Raw genomic sequence first — 24,339 nt, forward strand, 5'->3', positions numbered from 1 at the left:
GTTTCTTTTGGTCATGTTGTTAATCATGGCAATAAAAAGCAAACTAGGGTTCAGTCCAGGTATGGCGGCCCACACCTTTAACCCCAGCATTTAGGAGGTGGAGGCAGATGGGTCTCTGAGTTCAAGGCCAGCCTCCTCTACAGAGTGAATTCTAGGTCAGCCAGAGCTACACACAGAGAAACCCTGCCTCAAAAAACAAACAAAAACATCTACAACTAGGAGTGTACCGTGGCAGGAGGAGAAAGAATTGTAGGAAAGGGACCAGCAGGGAAGGCTGGGGGGAGGTGATGGTCCTGATTCCTGGATAAACACGATCATTACCAATTTTCATCTTATCTCTTGAGATGATAGGCCTTTGGCAAGGCTGTCATTACACCTGCCAGGGTTGGATCTGCAACAGCAGATCAGTATCACAGGAAGCATAGTTGCCCTGCATTTCCCCAGTGGTTTGCCAGGAATAGTAACTGTCCATGTTCAGAGTTACATGGGATAGTCAAAGAAAGGTCACTCTAGAATGTAATTCAGGCTCTGTGGCAGCAGGGAGGGACAGTCTTGATGAACCTCAAAGTGCTTTGCAGAAGCATATCTGTTGATTGTTACACAAAAGTTGTTTTTTTTTTTTTTTTTGGTAAAACAAGTTTCTCATACTAAAGCCCCTAATCTATAATCTGTATGTTTTAGGAAGGAAAACATCACACCCTTACAACTTTACTCATTATGCACTGTTTGTGGTATTCAGTAATATAAGACATTGAAGTGTGCCAGGACCATCTTGTGACCAAAGTCAGGCAAAGGCTGTAAAGCCTCAGAAAAACAACTCTATAGATAATAGAAAGCAATCACTGTTTCCTGCAATTTCTTCAAGGTCAAACCACTCGAAAACAACCATTCCAATGTTTACCCTAGATACAATGATTCTACTGGAATTTCACTACAAGAAACTATTCAGAAGTGCATTAACATTCCATGACCTTTGTTACACGGAAAGTCTCCATGAAGAGACTACTGCACAGGACCTTTGAGGATTTCTACTCTTCAGCCGAGCTATGAGGCCATGGAGAGCTTGGTAGGGGACTCACTGTAGTTTTCCCTTTTTTCTATTTTTCCTTCTCCTCACTAGATTTCATAAGACTGTACCACTCACAATGTATTAGCATATAAACTATCTGTTCCAGTCTGTTTCTAGGCAAAAGTGCTTTCCCATGGAAACATGGCAGTTACTTTCCCAACCAAACCTTAGTCATTATTCATCCCTTGTGGAAGATTTCAATTAATGGCTTCCTTGCATGGTGCCTATGAAATGTTCTTGAAAAAAACTGTTAAATCCCAATCTAATCAGAGCTTTAGACTTTGTTTGAAGGGTGATACTACTTAAACATGTGACACTGGAGAGCAATAGATAAGCCAAGAATGTGCAGCCTTCAAGTTAGCTACCCAAATTCTTCAAGTCTGCCATATGTCAAAACCATATAGAAGGAAATGTGGGGGAGATTTTCCAGATTAGCCTCCAGATGGAACCCTCAAACCCTGATTGCATCATAGATTAAAGTTCCATAAAAATCTTCAGGAGACAATTAGAAAATTTTAAAAATGACTACTTAAAGGGCCTGGGGAGATGGCTCAGAAGGTAGGAAAGCATGTCACCATGCCTGACAATCTTGAGTTGAAGTCTTGGAACCTACATAGAGGAAAGAAGAACGCCTTTAATCCAAGCACTTGGGAGGCTGAGGCAGGTGAATCTCTGTGAGTTCGAGGCCAGCCTGGTCTACAAGAGCTAGTTCCAGGACAGGCACCAAAGCTACAGAACCAATTTCCTCAGTTTGTCCTTTAACATGCTCACATGCACTATGGCATAAGTGCCATGCACATACACATAAATTTAGTTTTTAATGACTTGTATATTAGTTGTGATTACCAATAGAACAATTGCTAAGTTCCTTTAATGTAATAGGAGTAAATTCTATAAAAGATTGTCTTTATTAGGTGATTTATAATGAAGGATTTTTTTTAGCAATCTTTGTGCTTTAGCTACTATATTTTTAAAAAATACTTATATCTATGTGCTTGTGGAAAAGAAAATTCAAATTATATGAGATGTTGGCACATTGAATGTAAGTTGAAGGCATTTATAGTTCCAGTGTGCTGATACCTAAGTGTTTAATACTTTTCATAAAGAATTAAGAGAAAACTGGGTCAAAGTTAGAATATATTCCTATTTGAAGAAATGTGTTAATCATCTTATTTTCTTCAGCCAGTTTCATGTTAGCAGCCAATATGTGATCAGAGGCTAATTCGTACACCTCAAAGTGGATATTCACACCCAAGTTGCTATGCTCTCAAGAGCTTTTTACCTTTCCTGTTTCTAGCAATTAACCGAGTAGGGAAAAAAAATCAATGTCATTTCTACTACCCAAAGTCTTGTTGGCAGAATAATCAACAATAGTTCAGAGAGCTGCTTCCCATGGAAAGCTGCATTCGATTTGCATAAGTTAGAGGCAGTGAAGCTCTCTAGAGAAATTATCCTTTGAGGTAGATTTCAGTTGATGACGCAGGCCTCTTAGAGACAGACAGACATGAAGTAAGTAAGATTTTCTAATGTACTTATTTCAGGCTTACGATGTTAGCGCCACATTTTTACTCAGTGTGAAAACTTCCCAACCTGGTTTATTAATGTTTTGTTTTGACCTAGTTTTCCATCGTTTTTCTGGCCTTAATCCCCAAGATGCCTCCAGGCAAATGTGCTCCTGCTTTATCATCGCACGTTTAACTGACCCGTCTATCCTTTCCCCAGTGAGGGTGGAAAGCATGCTTACCTTACAGTTATGCAACCGATCTGGCCACCTATGCTCTGAACTCAAGGATCTTCTCCAAGTAGAGTTGCTTGCTTTGTCCTGGGAGCAGCTTCTTTCGTGTCTGTAAAATACTTACGCTTCACAAATGTTCGTTCTTCTCATGTGTGATAGTAAAAGTAACCTTGCAATCAAAGGCCAAGCTCGTGGCAACCAGCACCCAAATCTTAGTGGCTGATGAAATAGTTTTCCCACATGTCATCAAAGGCAGCACTGCTCCAGTCTATGGGCCAATTTAGAGTTGTGTCCTTTGCCTCTGATGCTTTTTAACTAATGGCTACCCAGCTGAGACTCAAGTCATGAAGGATAGCAGCAGAAGAAACAAAATCCTTGAATCACCTCAAGATCTCAGCCCCAAACCGACACACCATCATTTCTGCTCACACTCCACTGGCCAGAGCCCAGCCTCAGCAACATGGGGGCATATGCTCCATCCTGGTGAATCTTGTGAAAGGCAAGTAGAAAAAGAACTGTAGAAATATACCTTAGCTTCCCTTGAGCTTCATACATACTTGCAACTAAGTTCTGGCTAAAAGAATATGAGAAAATGTGATATAGCACCTCTTGCCCTTGCTGGTCCCTGCATGCTAGCTGGGAGCACGGTGGATACTGGTGGAGTGGCTGTCTGGTCAACCCTTCCCTGGCATGCTACAAGTATCCCATGAATACTTACATGTCAACCCTTCCCTGGCATGCTACAAGTATCCCATGAATACTTACATGTCAACCCTTCCCTGGCATGCTACAAGTATCCCATGAATACTTACATGTCAACCCTTCCCTGGCATGCTACAAGTATCCTATGCAGACTTAAAGAGTTTTGCATTTCAGTTACAGTGCCTTAGAACCAACATTAGTGTATAATTCATCATTCAGCAACTATGCACTGGAGGTCTTCTTTGTGCCATGTGGATCATGCTTGGCCTTGGAGAAATGACAATGGGCAAAACCATACTTGGCTGTTTTGTATCTTCAATGACACAAATCTTGGCAGGAATAAGTTGTGTAGAACTTATAAAGTTGTATGGAACTAAATCTAGAGTAATGCAAGAAAAACCGGACAAACAATATACAAGATCTTTGGGCTGTGACAATTTTAACTTCATAGTTGTGACAGTATTCTATGATTTTATAAGATGTTACTAAAGAGAAATAGGTGAAAGGGTCAGAGATCTCTGAAGTCTCACATCTCCCTACATGTGAATCTGTATAAGCTCAAGCTCAAATAAAAAACAAACAACAACAAAAAACCCTCAAGTCCTTGGTTTCATGCTTATGGCCTAATTACAAGACTAAGTTACAACTAAGAGATCAAAAAGGTCGTTAATGATAACTTTGACTGGTAACAACCCAACTTTATCCATCCAATTAACAGCAATGCCCTGATATAGCAGAGAGATTGCAGGCAAGAATACATAGCTTGAAGCAAGAGTGGTACAAAGTACTTTTCTCTTTAAATAAACATCCACATCATTTATCACCCAGCCAGAAACACTTGAAAATAATCACACTGGAACAAGCTGTATAATGAATTATGTTGGTCACTCTATCTTTAATTCATTGTGGTGTTCTTTGTAATAGCAACCTCGCCTTTTCTGACTAGTAGCATGGAGGTCAGTAGATGTTTTATAAGCCAAGGTAGGATATACAAGCTTCAGCGACTTAATACTTATTGGCACCAAATACTAATTTCTTGCTCATGCAAAAGATAATATGGTGTTTGTGTTCCCCTCTGTCTTGTGTTCAACTCATTTTGATTGCAACCCCCTGGGTTGTTAAAAACTAGAAGAGAAAACTGAAAGGGGACATGATTTTATGGGCCAATCAACTGTCCTCAACAAGGCAGGCCTTCATCTTGTCCTTGAGGTAACATTCACAGGTGAGCAAGTGGGAGGCCCAGAGCAGCAGTTGAAGGGCCTCTTGAGGCCATCCGGGAACCAGTGTTGGCCTTTCCTTGGCTGTCTATGGCTTCCACAACTCAGTGAGACCCATTTTTGATTTCTGATCTCCAGAACACTACGATACTAAATTTATGTTTGAAGTCACACACCTGTGGCAATTTGTTACAGTCACCAACTAGGGGTATCCATCTGTGAATAGACCTTATCTTTTCATGAGAATGTAAACTGAGCGTAAGGGCCCAGGCTGCCTGGGAAAGAGTTCAGTTTTGTGACACGGGCCTACTGGGGCAGGATAGGAAGCAAGGATTAGATGGAAACACGTAGACTGTTCTTTCCAGAGGCAATGTCTAGGGCTAGTGTAACCACTGATTTCCTACAGTAAGTATTGAAGGACCCAGTGAAAAGGCTAGTTAAATTAACTAAACAGTGACGATAACTAACCATGAGTTACTAGGAATCCCTCAGGAAGAAAGCAAAAAGATACGTGTGTTTTCACAAGCGAGTTGAGTCACTATATAAATGCAAATGCGGTAATGCTAAGATCCCTTTTGTTAGAAAATCAAAACCATATGTTTGGAGAGGAAAGTACACATTTGGAGGCATGATGCTGAGTAGCAGTTAAAAACTGTGCCAAGCTGCTGATTTGACTTCCCCCACGTTGCCCTAGTGACGCTATGGCTGTTTCAGGAACTAGGTGGTTGTTTGAACAAATTCCTAGAAGTATAAATGGGAGGCTTATTAGTTTAGCTCCTTCCAAAACATACATAATACTTGAGTTTGCAGTGGTTGTATTCTACAAGGAAGGAATGTTCCAGCTCTGGTTGGCTCTTATCTTCTTAGGGATCTCAGACGACAGAGCAGAACTTCATTGTGGTGTGCGGAATCTGTTTCTTCTCTGCCATAGCCACTATCTTCTTTCAGTCCCTGGCTAATCAAGAACTTGGTCTAACCTTGCAACCAACATGTGGTCCCTTCCCTCACATCCCTAGGCTACCTACAATCTTGCAGTTCTGGGACTGGCTGAAGGAATACTGTCAGGAAGGTAAAGAGGTAAGCGAAGAGTCCCAAGTAGGCGCCATAGTAAGTGCCCTAAGGCTGCTCAGTCACTGAGGCCTTGCTCTTGGAAAAGTTCAGGCACAGTATTGGGGCACTGGACTTAGCTCCTGACTGATGAGACACAATAGGGATGGAGTTAGTAATGAACTCCAGGGCACATCCTAGTTTCTCCTACGTGCATCAGTTATAATGGGATAGTCAACCTCAGGTTAAGTTAAAGGTTCGTGGGACAAGAGAGACCCAAAACATGCCCTTTCAAAAGCTTGCCAGTGTTAGCCAATGTATTAGTCTGTTTTCTGTTGCTACAAGATACTTGATGCTGTGTACATTATAATGCATTGGGTTTGTTTTTCTTTTTCTTTTTTTTTTTTTTTTTTTTTTTGACAGTTGAATGGTTCTAAACAGCATTTTGCCAGAGTTCTACTGAGGATTACCTGGCTGCATCACAGCTTGGCAGAGAATCAAAAGGGGAATCAGCCATGTACAGAAAGAATAAAGTGCTTTAGAAATGTCAGGTTGGGGCCGGGCGGTGGTAGCCCATATCTTTAATCCCAGCACTCAGAGCGGAGGCAGGCGGACCAAGGCCAGCCTGGTCTGCAAAGTGAGTTCTAGGACAACCAGAACTGTTACACCGAGAAACCCTGTCTTGAAAAACTTGGCGGGGGGGAATAGAAATGTAAGAGTGGAACTGACTTTCTAACAACCTATTTATTTTATTTTGAGACAGGGTTTCTTGAGGGGCATTATTATACAGGCCAAATACTTCTGCATTGTATTGGTGGCCAGGTGCTCAAGCCACAGTCGCACCTGAGGTGGCCACAGCACTTACAGACTGGCTGCTGCCCTGGTTCAGGGTATGCTGAGTTGTTCTGCTCCCTTCTTTGTAATTACGGGGACCACCTAGGAAGAGGTGTTAATCCAAGCTAGTGACAGAGCTGCTGACTTGACTTTAGTCCTGCTACCCTGGAAACAGAATGCTAATGAACTTCCCCCTCAGTTTACCTTTGGAGATAAAAGCTGTTTGGAGAATAAACACGGGTGATCTTCAGGATTTGAATGAACCCTGAGACTCCTTTCCAATATTGCTGTGTGAACTGTCTCAATTATTCCCACGCCTCCATGCCGCCCAGAGAGATAGTTTATGTTGGGGTTGGACCCTGACAGTTTCTCTGTAGCTTTCGGTCCTGTCCTGGAACTAGCTCTTGTAGGCAAGGCTAGCCTCAAATTCACAGAGATCCGCCTGCCTCTGCTTCCTGAATGCTGGGATTAAAGGCATGCGCTATTACTGTCTGGCCTCTAACAACCTTTTAAAAGAGCTTACTAGCTTCAGGAGACCAGCATTAGTCCCTTTCCAGCAGTGATGGCCATTACAACTTAACCATTAGTACTAGACTCCATCCACCTCTACCACCACTCCGGGAATGGAGATTCCAGAACATGAAAACTTTGGGCGGGGGAGGTCGCTCAGGTTATATCCAAGCCTTCAGAGCTAGTTTCCAGGGAAAAACAAACAAACAAACAAACAAACCAGAGCGCTTCCAAGGTTCTAGGTGTGGGAGAAGGTGAGAGTGAAACTCAGTAAAGCTGCCACCTTTTCCATGAAAATAGGGTTTTTTAAAGTTCTTTTTAGTAGGAGGGAGTAGTGAAATGACAAGCAGAGAGGACACAGCCAGTGTCACTATTACAGTGTTTCTAGTATAGTAACAGGCTTGGCTTCATCTTCAGTTTAAAAGAAAAAGTCTCCTGATAAACAGGAATGTAGGACACCCCATGCCTTGGCTTTGTTTTTGTTTTAATGGCATTTTCAGAAAACAGAGCCTAGAAAAAAAAAAAACTCTGGAAGTTATTTAAGCAATTTAGAAAATAGAAATTGAAGATACTTTTTTTTTTTTTAATACAAGGTCTCACTGTGTACCCCTGGTTATCCTGGAACTGACTATGTAGACCAGGCTGACCTTCAAACTCAGAGATCCACTTGCTTCTACCTGAGTGCTGGAATTTAAGGTGTGCCACCATGCCTGGCTAAGATACTGACTTTAAATGACCCTAAGGTACCACAACTATCAATAGGCAGTAAATCTCTTCTCAGATATTATTTTGGAAAAAGTAGAAGATAAAATTGCTCTGAAAGAGATAAACGGAAACAAAATGGAGAAAATGGCAATGGTACCCCCAAAACTGAACAGTACTAAGGCCAACAGATTTTGAGCAGGGAAATTTTTGTTCAGTTGAATTCATTTTAGAATCTTGATTTTAGAACAAAACTTACTTAGCTCTTGAGCCAAGTTCCTTATTCCTGAAAAATAATAAACTATCAAGAAGGGATATGAGCTGTGAAATAATTCTGAGGAAATGTAAGGTTCAAGTTCACAGGCTTCCAGAGTGTAGCCAATCAGATTTCAACAAAGAAAAAAACAGTCGTGCTTTGTTTTGGTTTGGTCTTTGTTTGTTCAAGGCAGGGTTTTTCTGTGTAGCTCTGGCTATCCTGGAATTTGTTCTGTAGACCAGGCTGGCCTCAAACTCAGAGATTCATCTGCCTCTGCCTCTCAACTGCTGGGATTAAAGGTGCAAGCCCCCCAAAAGCCACTAAGTACTTGGACAGAGGAAATCTAATGATGCGCATCAGTGACTACTCAAAAATCAGCATCAGAGAAAGCAAAGTAACAAATGTTAGGGGCTGGGAAGATGGCCCAGTCAGTAAAGGACTTGCAAGCATGAGACTCTGAGCTTGGTCCCCAGAACCTACCCCTCAAATGCCAGGGATGATGGAATGTGCTTGTAATCCCAGTGCTGAGCAGGTAGTCAAGCAGATAGATCCCTTGTACTTGCTGGCCAACTAGTCTAACTTACTTGATGTGTTTCAAGTGAATGGGAAACTTTGTCTTCATTGAAGATGGACAATATCTAACGATGATATGCAAGACTGCCATCTTCCTAAAATAAACAAAATGGGGGAGACATACTATTTTCAAGGAAAATAAAGCTAAATTTGAGAATTCTGCTTACTATGAAGTATGCAACTAAAACAAAAATTCATAACAATGCTTAATATATGTATTTAGTGGCAGCTCACATAGCTGAAGAGAAACCAGTAGACTGAAAAACAAATTAGATACGGAATGAAACCTGGGGGAACTGATAGATGGGAATAAAAGGCCAATAGACACAAGCTACAGTGAGAAGGTCAAATATACCTTTATTTAAATCACAGAAGGAAGAGAAGAATGTGTAGTTAATATCTGAGCATGTGTTTGCTGAGACATAAAGCCATAACTGTAGGAGCACAAATAAACCAAGATAGAATCACTAAAACAATCTTCTACACTAAGATACTTAGTAACAAGCCGGGCGATGGTGGCGCACGCCTTTAATCCCAGCACTCGGGATGCAGAGGCAGGCGGATCTCTGTGAGTTCGAGACCAGCCTGGTCTACGGAGATAGTTCCTGGACAGGCTCCAAAGCCACAGAGAAACCCTGTCTCGAAAAACCAAAAGAAAAAAAAAAAGAAAAGATACTTAGTAACAAAACACAGCAAACCAAAGATACAGAAACAAACCTTAAAAGAAGTCTTAAAATATGTATTAAACATGGACAGCGTAAAATTCAAAGGCAGGTGGTTTGTTGTGACAAAAGAACATGGGACTCAGCAAGAGATGCATTCCTGACAAAACTCTTAAGTTGACATGGTAGGACATACTTGGGATTCCAGCAGCTGAAGGCTGAGAAAGGAAGACAGCAAGTTAAAGGCTAACCTAATTTATATAGCTAAACCTTAACTCAAAAAATAGGTTTTAATTCAATCTAAGAGAATATTACTTTCATACTAGAGGAGAAAAATAGAATAATTATAATAGAATTCAAATATAATAATTCTGATACAGTTTAAAGACATATAACAAGTGATATCAGGTGAAATTAAAAATAGTCAATAAGTTTTAAATCTAAAGCAATCAGCAATCATGCATTAAAAGACTAATTAATGTTTCTGTTAAAATGAATTATTAGACTGGATTAAACAATGCTACATGTTATTTCCAAGTGTCACACCAAACACGTAAAAAAGCACAGAAACACTGAAAGTAAAAGAAAAATAGAAAGAGCTAGGCCATGCAACAGTAATCAGAAAGAAGTGGCCCTATTAATGTCAGAGAAAAAGACTAAATAAGCAAAAGGCATCACTAGAATCAAGTTTTCCTCTGTAAGCTAGTTTCAACTTGCTAGCCTATATCCATGTGGCCTTCCATCAAAACCAAATCCACAGTAAAGGGTAACTCGCAAACTACCATTCACTAGTAACAGTGAATATGTGTGGTACATTACAGAGTCCAGCGTAATATCTTCATGGAGGTGACCACAGCCAACATCTGCAGAACACATGTTCTTTCCCAATGTTGCGAACCTTCATTAAAGGAAAAGCATGCTGGATCTAAAGAAAAGTCTCAGCACATTTTTAAGGACAGCAAATATAGAGTATGTTTTCTGAACACAGTAAAATAACAAAACTAGGTAGGGACACCCAACATGTCAGGGAATCTAAAAATAAACAACTTCTTACTGGATCTCCACTATGATTCCCTCCTTTTTCATTTCTAACTTAGATTATTCATATTTTTCTGTTCTTCCTTGTTCAACCACACCAAAAGTTTATCAATGTTCCTACACTTGAAGTGCCAGCCTTGACTTTGTTGATCTCTATTTTGTTGTTGTCTTTTTCATTAATGCTTATTTTCCTCTTCATACTTTGGAAACTTTTGAAAATAAGACAGAACATTATACAGTCTAACACTGTCTGTATAGTATTTTTTTTTAAAACTCTAAGACAGTATTATTAGAGTTTGAAAGAAAAACACCAGGAAAGGCAAGCTGAAAGCCTTGGCAGCTGATGGGTGGAGATGAGGAAAAGAGAGAGCCCGCCAGTGCCTTTTGAGTTAGTGTCCAAGAAGCAAGCGAGTTAGCAATGGAGGCACCAGACAGCTAACTGTATGGTAGATGTGGGGAGAGTTGCGGAGAAAGAATAAGACAGACCCGTGTCAGGGCAGCATGCTTAGGCTTTTGACCAGTGACCAAAGAGAGAGAAAGATGGAAAAAGGAAAGTTACACTTGTTGACTTAGGGGTGCAGGGGAGTAGAGCATAACAGAAGCCCTGGAAGCAGCTGTCTGCGTGGTATTTTTAACAGGAAATGTAGGCTTCATTGGGAGTGGTGCTACATACCTACAACCCCCAGCACTTAGAAGCAGAGGCAGAGGATTGGCAAGCTAGAGGCCAGTCTCATCTATAGAGCAAGTTCCCCAAACTAGCTAAGCAAACGAAGTGAGAGCCGTCTCAAAACAATAAAAAACAAAACAGGGACTGAACTGCAAAGCCTGGATGCACTCAGTTCAGTTTTCAGGACATCTATGTTTGGTTGGAAGCATCACCCCAGCCCCTGGCATCCATATACCCGAGAGTCTGGATGTTTGGAAGGAAGGGTCACCTCAGCCCCTAACATTTCTTACACCCCAAGAGTCTGGAATTTGGGTTCAGGATTCACTCCCGCCCCTGGCATCCATGTATCCAACGAGTCTGGAATGTTTGGGTAAAAAGTTCCATCCCAAGCTCCCTGCTCTGGGAGCTTGCCCTCAGTCCAGACTCCACTTCTGAGGAAGCCTGCCAAAACAGCAGCCATTCCCCAGAGAGGCTCAAGACCTGACCCCCCAAGAACGAACACAAGGTCTTTCCTTTCTCCCTCTCCGTGGTTTTTTCTGGTCTTCTTTCTCCATCTCTTCTCTGAGGGCCTAGAAGGCCACCTGGAGCTCTGGCATCCATTAACCTGGGCTTTTTCTATTTAGTTTGATTGGATTATTGGCTTCGGTGGAGAGGTTTATTGGCCGTAAAAACGTTTCAATCTACATATGTATATGTATGTGGGAAGTCAAAAGACAATTTACAGGAGTCCTCTTTTTGAACCATGTAGGTTCAAACTCAGATTGTCAGGTATGGCCGCACGTGCCTTTACTCACTGAGAATTTTGCTGACCCTGTTTTTATTAATCCTTAAAGAATTGTGTTTTACAGATGAGAAAAATGCAGGCAGACAGGAATAAATCATAATCACTGCATTGACTGAATATATGCCCTAAGTTGTACCTGAGACCAGATGAGCTTTGTCTGCTCTCTTCAGTGAGTCTCTAACAACCCCAAGATCTCTTGTCTTTTAGACCTTATGGACACTTGCTAAAAACAGCCATAGTTAGAGTAGTGGGAGCTTGGCACTCACTAACTCTTTTTGCATATCTCTAGAATATCTGAGAATAACTAAGTAAGAAAATCACCATAGTTAACTGCAACAAAAGTTAAAAGTGGTGGTGGGAGTCAAGGAAAGCAAAAATGTGCATAACCTGAGTGTCTAGGTGCCTAAGCGCTACCTAAGCAGAAATGAAAATTCATGCTAGTCTCAAGTTGGAGGCTCTTCTTGCTGAATTCCTCTGGCAAAGATAAAGCATGCTTGCTCAGAACAATAGATGGCTTATTTAGAGCAAATGACCACTGAGAAAATATTTTATCTGTATATGGCATGAACCTTGGGAATTTTTCTTGAGTTTCAGTTAAGAATTGCCTTCTGTTATTTTAGTGTCTTAATGTTCCACAATGCTTGGAAAAGAGCTACTATCTGGCCAGCCATACTTGATACATCCTCGTTTACACTAGTCTCACTTCAGGCACTCTCCCTGGGTCTGACGATAAGCTGACTTTGCTAATCTCTTACAACCTTGTGAACTCTAATCCTGACAAAAGCAGGTGGGGAAGCACCAACATCAACACGAGTGGCTTAGTTACTGGGTTGGGACCGTCTGGAGTCAGTGAGAGTCCTCTTTTACCTGGGAGTCAGTGAGAGTCCTCTTTTACCTGGGAGGTCAGTGAGAGTCCTCTTTTACCTGGGAGTCAGGTGAGAGTCCTCTTTTACCCTGGGGAGTCAGTGATAGTCCTCTTTACTGGGGAGTCAGTGAGAGTCCTCTTTTAACCTTTTGGTTTTTCAAGACAAGCGTTTTCTCTATGTAACCCTGGCTGTCCTGGAACTCATTTTGTAGACCAGGCTGGTCTCAAACCCTCAGAGATCTGCCTGTCTCTGACACTCAAGTGCTGGAATTAAAGGCATGTTACCACCACTGCCTGGCCAGAGTCCTCTTTTAAATCCAGGTTTCCTGGTGGAGAAATCCTACTTTCAGCCACTGGTTTCACTGCTTTCTAAGCACAACCAACACTACTCATTGCTGTGGGACTATCACTTGTATTATTTTAATAAAACGCTGATTGGCCAGTAGCCAGGCAAGAAGTAGAGGCAGGGTGACCAGGCAGGAAACAGAGATGGGACAACGAAAACAGGAGAATTTGGGGAAGAGGAAAAACACAGTCTGCAGTTGTCACCCAGATGCAGAGGAAGCAAAATGAGAATGTCTTGCTGATAAAAGATACTAAGCCATGTGGCTAATATAGACAAGAGTAATGGACTAATTTAAGATGTAAGAAAAAATAAGAAGCCTGACCTAATAAGCCAACCAGTTTATGATTAATATGGACCTCTGTGTGTTTCTTTGGGACGGAATGGCTATGGGACCACAGAGACAGAAACCTCTGGCAACAAACTGGTGTACCAATGTGGGGCTGACTAAATCCATGTAAAACCTGGGAAAGCTTGGAAAGGAATTCTAGACACTAAAAAACAAAGTTTAGCCACATTTTTTTTTCAGATGGGCTCTTCTTGCTGGCAGCAGGCTGCAGCTCCTTTGAGGCTTACTGACTCAGCTTTAGCTGCAAAAACCTTGCAGCTGTTTTAAGAGGAACCACCAGCAAACAGTTAAATGATGTTTATGAATTGCTGATAGCATGCTGCTTGGTGGTGGCAGGGACCTTAAAACTCCATAGAGTTGTGGCAATAAACATGGCTCCATCCGGTACCTCCACCATGAGGCTAGACTCTCAAAAGCTAAGGAATGGGGTGGATCCACCCATCAAAGCTAGCCATATCACTTAGCAAATTAAAGACTCATGTGGTCAGAAAAAGAGAGATATATAAAGATAGATTCAGATGAAGAAAACCTCTAAATGGTTTACAATGTGTTTAAAAATGCATGTAGGCTTGGGAGAGAAAAGAAAAATGATAAAGTCCTTAAAATTAAAAAAAAAAAGAGCTGGGCAGTGGTGCGCACGCCTTTAATTTCAGCACCCAGGAGGCAGAGGCAGGTGGATCTCTGTAAGTTTAAGGCCAGCCTAGTATACAGAGCAAGCTCCAGGACTGGCTGAATAGCTACTGAGAAACCCTGTCTCAAAAAGAAAAAAGAATAGTTGGGTGTGGTGGCACACATCTCTAATCCCAGCACTTGGGAGGCAGAGGCAGGCGGATCTCTGTGAGTTCAAGGACAACCTGGTCTACAGAGTGAATGCCAGGACAGTCAGAAATACACAGAGAAACCTAGTCTCAAAAAACCAAAAATAAAAATAAAAGAAATAGTTTAAAATAAAGTCATGTAGAGGTGGAAAATACACAAAGACTGGATACTATATATTACTGTGTTGTTTTTGAATTGTTTGATGGCTGAGGAAGGAGCAATAGCTGCTAAAAGGCATTTGAATATAAATGTTGTTGGATTAACCCAACACATGTATTTTGAAAATGCCTTGACTTCAAAATTGAAGTCAAAAGGTATGTTACTTTGGAGAAGAGGTTTTGCTTTTGTGGATTCATCCTGGGTTAAGAAAAATCAGGTTTGATCAAGGAAGACACCCCTGAGAAATCTCAAATAAAAGCAGATGGCCCAGCTGAGTTCTACATCCAGAACAGATTCAAGACTGCTGCCTGAGATGATCAAGCCTCAAAGGATACTCTAGTCAGAACTTGATTATAATTCTAAATTTTCTTTAGAACGCCATAAGACTATCAGCACCCCAATCGGCAGGAAGGAGCCGGGAAAACTATGCCCACATTCCCAAAAATGGATTAATGGATATTTTGTTTAGAGTGTTGGGTACAAGACGTTATGAATAATGGTATGGATAAAAAGCTAAACAGAGGATATTAGATTCAGAGTTCTTGTGCTGAAAAAAATGGGGGAAGTGCTGTGGGACAATGGCCTTTTATCCTGTCACTTCTATTATTTTAATAAAACATTGATTGGCCAGTAGCCAGGCAAGAAGTAGAGGCAGGGTGACGAGAACAGAATTCTGAGAAGAGGAAAAATGCAGTCTGCAGCCTTCACCCAGATGCAGAGGAAGCAAAATGAGAATGTCTTGCTCATAAAGGTGCCAAGCCATGTGGCTAACATGCACAAGAATAATGGGCTAATTTAAGATGTAAGACAAGTTAATAAGAATCCTGAGATAATAGGCCAACCAATTTATGATTAATATAGACCTCTGTGTGTTTCTTTGGGACTGAATGGCTACGGGACCAGGGGGACAGAAACCTTTGGTAACAACTCATGGCTTGAGAAGAAATTGAATTTAAATGGAAAGTTTCTCATTGGGCATGTAAAGACTGGGATCTACTTTTAGGTAGAGACATGCTCTTGTATTAATGGTGAATCCAATTGGACAGTGGCAGGGACTTGGCTATGGGACCAGCCACCTCCAGGAAGGTGGATTCACCTTAAAAATAAGGTGCTTCTTTCCAGAATTCCTAATCCCCTATTGCAATTCCAGGCAAGCATCATGAGATTCAACTGTGTCTGCATGCCTTTCTGAGGCCTATTTATTTTTCTTTTCTTCTGAGGATAGACTCAAAGATACACCTTCTTCTTCTGTCCCAAGTGTGGTGAAATGCAATTCTTACAAATTATCCACTTTATAATAATCTTGGGGCTTTGTATCTGCAGATTTCAATTCTGGAAAATCCCCAGCTCAGTTCCCCTTCCCCCATCTTTCTCCTTCTCAACTATGATTAAATGTTAAAACTGTCTCTTTTCACTGAAAAACAAATGTCAGTGGAACTTCACCATACATCTTCCCACTTTGAAGCTACATCTTCATACATCTTTCAGTTGAAAAAACTGTCTTCTCATGTGTTCTGTTGCCAAGCGCTCCTTTAAGTATTATAATCTTCTTTAAGTATTTTTATAAATACACTTTAAATTCAGTATGGCAAGCCTATTAGGTATGCTTCTTTCTGCTGGACTTTATTATATTGTTTTTCCAATATATCTGATTATCTTTGCTTGCAGATTACTGCTGTAAAAATTAATTATGGAAACTGGGTGTGGAGGCACACACCTGTAACCTCAAAACTTTAGAAGGCAGGAGCAGGGTTGTGATTTTGAGGGTAACCTGGGGTACAGTGACTTTGCCACAAAAGGAAAAAAGGGGGTAATTTAAGTGTTAACTTGAGATTAAATTGAGCTAGTTTTCTCATGTGTCTGCCATGTCTCAGGCTGCTATTACCTAAACTTGAGTAAAACCAGGAATGTTTTCACTTTTTCTTCTACCACTCTATTATTATTTCGGTTTTCTGAGAAAGGGTTTGTGTAACAGTTCTAGCTGTCCTGGGATAGTACTGTAGACCAGGCTGGCCTCAAACTCACAAATTCGCCTGCCTCTGCCTCCCAAGTACTGGTATTAAATGCATGTGCCACCACTGCCCAGCCACTCTGCCTATTATTAACAAGGTCATTATCTCTACACTTAGGACAGGGGTTAGTACCGATTTATTTTGCTATACTCTGTAGGGTATAGCAGTTTGAGAATCCAGTGTAGCTTTTCAAAGGTCTCCCATTCGTCACTATTTAGGATTGTGTGGTAGTTTGAAGAAAAATGGTGCCCAAAGGGAGTGGTACTATTATGTGGTGTGGCCTTGTTGAAGTGGGTGTGGTCTTGTTGGAGGACATGTGGAAGTGGGCTTTTGAGGTCTCATATATGCTGAAGATACTGCTCAGTGTCTCTTCTCCAGCACCATGTCTTCCTGTACACCACCACATCCCACCACAATAATGGACTGAACCTCTGAACTGTAAGCGAGCAACCCCAATTAAATATTTTCATTTATAAGAGTTGCTGTGGTCATGGTATCTCTTCACAGCAATAGAAACCTTGATTGGCACTGAATTTCTCTCATCCAGAGAGCATCAACAGTCTACAGCAGTCTCCACTTTATCTCACTTATATGATCCCACTTTAAAGATATATTTTTTCAAGTGTGTGTGCATGTGCACGCACATACTCATTAAGACCAGAAGCACTGAAAATCCCTGAAGCTAGAGTTACAGAAGGTTGTAAGCCTCCCAAATGGGTGCTGAGAACCAAACACGGCATGGGTTCTCTGCAAGCGTAGTAAGCCCTAACTCCAGCCCCAGAATCCTTTGTCTTGGGGTTGAACACTGTCTTTTGAGCTTCAGTGCTCTCTTGAGGTATCTTCACATTAACTGCCCCCTACTCCTGTATTTTTATGTGGAAACTTAATCACCAATATATTGTATGGTTGGGCCTTTGGGAAGTGATTTTTAGTGGAAAATTGACACAAATAGCTGAGCCCATCTTTACCAGAAACTGAGTGTTCATTTTTCATATTGAGGATCTTAATCATAGATTTTTAAACTTTATCTTTATCCTGTTAACACTTATTGATGACACCTTCCATACATATTTAACTTTATAAAACTTAAACATCTTGACCCTGTTCCTAGATAAAAGCACTTTAGGCTTCTGGTCTTCCAGATTCTAGTTTACTTTTAACCATGCCAATTCTCTCTTTTCAAACTTTAAAAATATATTTTGGTCACTTACAAGATAACATTTTTGCTTTTTGTTTTCTTCTTGCATATCATTTACTAGAAAAGGCAAGGATGATTACGGATCTCACATCCATGGACTGGTACAAACAAACTTAACCACAAGAAACTCTGAATCTGCAAGATGGTGTCCCTATGGGACTAGCAACCAAGAGACCCATTGACACCTGAGTCCATCTGAGTATCATTTATCTGGCCCTAGATATAATACCCAAGGCAAAGTCAAGAGGCCACTTAGCCTTTTTATTCCCGCCTCTGAATAGATGGAGGCTTGCAGTAGTTGTCCCCAGCATTCAGTCCATTGGAGTAATCAGGATGCCAATCTAAAAGGCTTCTAGAAGATGGTTCAGTACTTAAGGGCTTGAACTGCTCTCCAAGAGGACCCAAATTGGCCCCTAGCTTCCGTATCAGGTAGCTTCAAGTACTCAAACTCAGTTCTAGTGGGATCTGATGCCTCCAGCTTGCTTAGACACATGCATTCACAAGCACATAGCCTCATACATACATATATTAAGAGGAAATATTTAAAATTTTTAGGGGTGACCAGAGCCAGGGATATACCTCAGACGGTTAAAACACATGTATAGCAGGCATAAGTCTACCTTAGTTTTGATCCACAGCACCACAAATTTCACAATCTTTTCTGAAAGGTGGTGGCCAACTTCAACATTTTTTACTTAACCTGTGTCATCCTTGAAACTAGGTTAATACCTTATGTCGAGTTAGAGTTCACGTCGGGGGACAGGACTGTGAGAGGGGGTGGGACTGAAGTCACTGGCTACGTGGCCATAAGGTACATAGAAAGTTGTCTTTTCTTTAGCAAATGAAGTCCCAACCCCTTTGTTCAATAGCTACTGAAGTAGATAATTTGGTCTTTCTGCCTGCCCCAGAAGTCATTCTGGAGGATTCCTGAACACTTGTTCTGCTATCTTTATTCGAGATGTTCTATTTCTCACTCCTCAGGAAAAAACCCAATATCCATACCTTTCTTCCTTGTTGACTATGGTCAATTTTCTCTGAACACTTTTAGAAGTTAGCCCTAGCATGCGCGCACGTATGTGTATGTCTATCAGAGTGATTTGCTGATAATCTTAACTAATTCCTGCTACCACTTTTTCCTACTTAGTACCAGGACAGTGTGTTGCTACCCTAGCAGATTCTCAACAAACATTTGCTAAGTAACTAATCTATGGATACGGTCACCTTCACCAGTCTCTCATGCAGAAAACTATGCAAATATGGCATTATACTGAAAGCACTGAGTGGTAACAATATATTTTCCCTTTCTTCACCCTATCTTCAAAATCCACTGGTGGGGATTTCGAGGCAGAGACAAAGTACTCTCTTGTACTCCCAGAGAGAGACATGGAGATTATTTTGTGAGAAAAGAATCCTTAAATTTAGATCTGGCTGGAGACTGTCTTTTGTAATGACTGTAGATGCTTGAAGTCTGAGAACAAACTGAGACTTCACCTGGTATTAATAATTGTCCACAATACCATGACTGGAGCTCACTCAGGAAAAGTCTACTTTTACTGTTGAGATATCTAATACTGCTACAATTACTGATATTTTGTATTAAATTCTGTTCATGATGAATTGTATAGTGTTAGATCACTCATAGAGCCTACCTACTATAACAAATTACAATCCAGCTTCAGTCTCAGGATCAGATCTCTTATTCATGCTCTCTTCAAATATCGTGTTTTTCCTGAGATAAGCACGATTTAACTTCTGGTGAAACCTCAGATATTAGCTTGGTGGATGAGTCTTCAGATAAGACAGATGCCTTTCTGGCTTAGGTCCTGTACTACTTACAAGGAAAGCTACGACACCACCAAATGGCTTCTAAATCTTCCATCTATTCACAGTCTTCATACTTGAGGCATTCTTTATTGGGGTTTTGTCTTACCTACATTAAACTATCTGCCTTTCTATGGCAAAGCGAGTTCTGAACATATTCATATTTTACAACAGACAATATGCACATGTAGTACCATGAACTCTTTACAACACCTTCAAAACAAACAATATTGCAAAAATGAATTCCTCTTCCTAATTACTGATACTACTTTGATCTTGTAATAAAATGCCTTTCTTTGAAACATCTTTTTTTCATAGGATCCCTGAATTTTTTTCTGTAAGGTGCAAACTCATGTTGAAGATGTGTTCCGTTTCCTTACTTACTGAAGATACTGAAATCTTTTCCATTCTTAATATGTGTGAATGCCACCTTCCAGGTTTTCATTTATCATATATATTACTTATTAAGGGAGTTCACTTGAAACTCTAAAAGTCTTATCAGTTTAATATAATAGTATATTCTAACAATTCTGCATTTTAATATGACTATATCACAGATTTGACTATGCCATTCCTTTTCCTAGAACATCTTGTTTCAAAAGTTGTCATTTCCCTATCACAAATCATTATTGTTAAGTCTCTAATTCATGACCACTAATAAACTGATATTCCCTGAAGCTAGTCTCTCCCTGAATTTGCCTGTTAGTGGCCCTTTGATTTTTTTTCCCACTGATCAAAGTATAAAGTTCAAAATTATGTCAGACTTTCTACATTCTTATTCACTCATTTATCCAAATAGCATCTTTGTAATAGTGAATATAATTTCTAACTGAAGTCCTTTGCCTTCATGTTTATGTCCAGAAATGTATGCCTACTTGGGAGGATTTTATTAAATGTTCCATCATAGTGGTATTTTATATTCCTAAAGGACTCAACTATTTTGACACTAGAACTGTCCTTGCTATAACTGAATCATGTAGAATTGCTCACCATTTATAATTTTTTCACTTACACTATAAAAATTATAAGTAAGAATTTCAGAAATTCTTACATTCATAAAGTTTTTCTTCTATTTGATTTCTTTGAGACTTGGTAGGCTGTGCCTCCCATATAGCCATAGGCATCCGCATCCTGGTCCCTTCCAGAGCACTCCCTCCCTCATAGTAAATTATCTTCTGGAATGTGCCACTATGACTTTCCATATTTGACATAGTTAAAGATTCTTCTCCGGCATGGATTCTTTTATGTTTAGTAAGATTTGATCTGATATTAAATGCCTTCCCACAATCATTACATCGGTATGGCTTCTTTCCAGTGTGGATCCTTTTGTGTTGGTCAAGGACAGATCTGTAATTGAAAGATTTCCCACACTCACAATTATAGGGCTGCTTTCCACGGTGGACACTTTTATGATTGATAAGACTTGAGTGTGAAATATACGCCTTTCACATTCATCACATCCATAGGGCTTTTCACCTGTGTGGATCCTTCTATGCACTGTGAGGCCTGAGCTGTTCCTGAAGGCCTTCCCACACCAATCACACACATAAGGTTTTTCCCCTGTGTGGATCCTCTTGTGTTGGGAAAGTAGTGAGCTGTAGCTAAATGATTTCCCACATTCAACACACTTGAACGGTTTTTCCCCAAGATGAACTCTCTTATGGCTTATGAGAGTTCTGCTGGAGAAAAATGCTTTTCCGCATTCATCGCATGTAAAGGGTGTCTTGCCAGGGTGCGTACTTTTATGGTTAATAAGGCTTGAGTGTGAGATGTAGGCTTTTCCACACACATCACACTCATAGGGCTTCTCCCCAGTGTGTATTCTTTTATGAACTTTAAGGCTTGAGTTGTTTCTGAAGACCTTCTCACACCTGTCACATTCAAAGGGTTTCTCTCTGGTATGAACTCTTTTGTGCTGAGAAAGGAGTGAGGTGTAGTTAAAAGACTTCTCACACACATCGCATTTGTAGGGCTTTTCTCCAAGATGAATCTTTTTGTGGTTTAAAAGGGTTCGGTATGTGACGAAGGCTTTCTCACACTCGTCACACTTAAAGGGCTTTTCCCCAGGGTGTACACTTTTATGATTTATAAGGCTTGAGAGTGAGATATAGGCTTTCCCACACTCTTCACATTTATAAGGTCTCTCCCCTGTGTGAATTCGTTTATGTACTTTAAGACCTGAATTGTTTCTGAAGGCTTTTCCACACTCATCACACCCAAAGGGTTTCTCCCTTGTATGAATCCTTTTATGCTGTTCAAGAGCAGAGCTGTAGTTGAAAGATTTCTCGCAAAAGCTACATTTATAGGGCTTCTCCCCCATGTGGATTCCTTTGTGATTTTTAAGGCTTGAGCGTGAAATATAAGCCTTCCCGCACACATCACACTTGTATGGTTTTTCCCCGGTATGGAGCCTCCGATGGACTTTGAGGCCCGAATTGTTCCTGAATGTTTTACCACACACATCACATACATAAGGTCTCTCTCCGGTATGAATGGTTTTATGCTGAAGGAGAAGTGAGTTATAACTGAAGGACTTGCCACACTCCTTACACTCATGGGCTTTCTTTCCAGGATGAATGCTTTTATGGACTGCAAGGCCTGAGCTATAGCTGAACGCTTTGCCACAGATGTCACACTTGTAAGGTTTCTCTCCTGTGTGGATTCTTTTATGCACTATAAGGCCTGAGCTGTTCCTGAAGGCCTTCCCACACTCATCACATCATAAGGTTTCTCACCAGTGTGGATGACTTATGTTGAATGAGGAGAGAGCTATAATTAAAAGATTTCTCACACTCATCACATTTATAAGGTTTATCCCCAAAGTGGATGCTTTTATGATTGAGAAGTGTTCTGCAAGTAATGAAGGCTTTTCCACACTCATCACATTCATAGGGCTTCTCCCCTGTATGGATCCTTTTGTGACCCTCAGGGCCAGAGCTATTACTGAAGGTTTTCCCACAGATGTCACATTCATAGGGCTTCTCCCCTGTGTGGATCCTTTTGTGGACTCTCAGACCAGAACTGTTCCTGAAGGCCTTTCCACACTCCCCACACTCATAGGGCTTCTCTCCGGTGTGGATCCTTTTGTGCTGGTCCAGAACGGAACTGTAGTTGAAGGACTTCCCACACTCATCACACTTACAGTTCTTCTCCCCAGAGTGGGTGCTTTTGTGGTTTATAAGGCTGGAGTAGGACATGTAGGCTTTCCCACACTCATCACACTTATAGGGCTTCTCCCCAGTGTGGATGCGCTTGTGGACTCGAAGGCTGGAGCTGCTACGGAAAGTTCCCCTGCAGTCGTCACACTCATAGCGCTTTTCTCCAGTGTGCATAATTTTATGTTGAACAAGGCGAGAATTGTATTTAAAGGATTTTCCACATTCATCACACTTATGTAATTTCTTAACAGCAGTAGAATTCTGCTGTGGAATAGGGTGCACGTTTCCATTAATGTTCTCCATGTGCTCACCTTGTTCACTAATTTTTGGTTCAATAGGGATAATCTGGTATATGGTATTTGCACTTGGGTACAGACTTTTTTCAGATGCCTCATCATCCTGTTCGATTTTTATATTTTCTGTGTTCTTAGATTTGTCAATCTTTTCTCTGATGCTACTTTTGTTTTCCTTCATTATTTTCCATTCAGGCCTTTCCAATTGCTTCTCTACCCAATCACGAGTGTCACCAATCTGAAATTTCTGCATATGAGCCTTGTGAAGAATTTCCACATTTGTGCACTGAGACTCTGCATTTGAATTACTTTCATTCTTTTTAGCCAGTTCCTCATCCTCCATGCTTGTCTTCAAATGTGACACTAGACCATGAAAATAAAAATGATATGTTTAGAAAAAAATGAATAACAACAGCAAATAACAAAATCAATTTATCCATTTGACAGGTATTTGCTTGTTATGTAATAGGTACCATTTTAAAAATAATCTTTAAAAATTTAAGTGTAAGAGTGTTTTGCTTGCATGGAGGATTGTGCACCATGTTTTTGCCTGGTGCCCAATGAGTTCAGAAAAGGTAGCTGGATCCTCTGGAACTGGAGTTGTGAGCCACCATTGAGTGCTAAGAACTGAACTCAGGTTCTCTGCAAGAGCATTAAGTGTTCTTAAGTTTTGAGTCATCTCTCCAGTCCCATAAGCACCATTTTAACTGTTGGGGATATATAATGGGGAACATTAATGAGATTTCAAAACCTTCAGAACTATTGTTAAACTAGAGCCCAGATTGTTAACGATCCAGAGAGCTTTTTCATTCTTGCATTAATGCATGAATATAAGTAGAAATGGGTTGGACTAATGCGCAGAAACCACAGCCAATACCGATCAGTTTCAGTGTCACCTCACAGAAAAACAACAAAAAGTTTCTGAAAAGCAGGCTGACAGAAAAAAAAATGGAAAACACAAGGCAAGGTTAATTTTTCTTTAGAAAGTTAGAAATAAATCGACAGAGTAGGTAAAACTAATGAAGTTTTAGGTAAAACTAAATCAGTACCCTAGAAGAGAGATCAGACAGGTAGTTGGTGTTATGAGATTATGAGGACAGTGACCAAGAAATGAGAAAGAAATAATCTGCAGCTACTGGAAACTGATCTGGCCTTCTGGATTAAGTCTTTGTTTTCATTTTGGCAGGTGGTGCTGTTCTACATGCTGAGCTTTATGGCCTGAGTTATTTCCATCATGGAAGTCAGCTGTGCTAAGGTCTAGGGTCCCCAGGGAGATGGGAACCAGATCTTTCCTTCATTGAGCCTGCAACAAGGAGGTAGTCAGCTTGGGCCTCCTTAACTGTCCCCCTGTAGAAAAGACCTGCTCCCACGCAGGAGAACACAGTAGTCTACAAGCATAAGCAAACGCAAAGATGTTTAGAACAATGACATTTTGTACAACATTGGCACAATCCACAGAGCACACATTATTTATACTCTGCTATTCCCACATACAACAGAAGACTTTCTATCCATTTCCTTTTCAA

The 24,339-nt window shown here is 40.7% G+C and overlaps 1 protein-coding gene across 1 annotated transcript; it reads right to left on the reverse strand.

The window, feature by feature from the left end:
• Window positions 1-19,493: 19,493 nt before the first annotated feature.
• Zfp62 (ZFP62 zinc finger protein) lies at window positions 19,494-23,171 on the reverse strand. Its single transcript, XM_038326754.2, is given in 4 exon segments — window positions 19,494-20,809; window positions 20,812-22,083; window positions 22,086-22,109; window positions 22,112-23,171. Coding segments are annotated over 4 exon segments (2,751 nt in total). The 5' UTR covers window positions 23,157-23,171; the 3' UTR covers window positions 19,494-20,399.
• Window positions 23,172-24,339: the final 1,168 nt, after the last annotated feature.

The sequence above is a fragment of the Arvicola amphibius genome, chromosome 4, assembly GCF_903992535.2.
Source record: "Arvicola amphibius chromosome 4, mArvAmp1.2, whole genome shotgun sequence".
Taxonomy (NCBI): Eukaryota; Metazoa; Chordata; class Mammalia; order Rodentia; family Cricetidae; genus Arvicola; species Arvicola amphibius.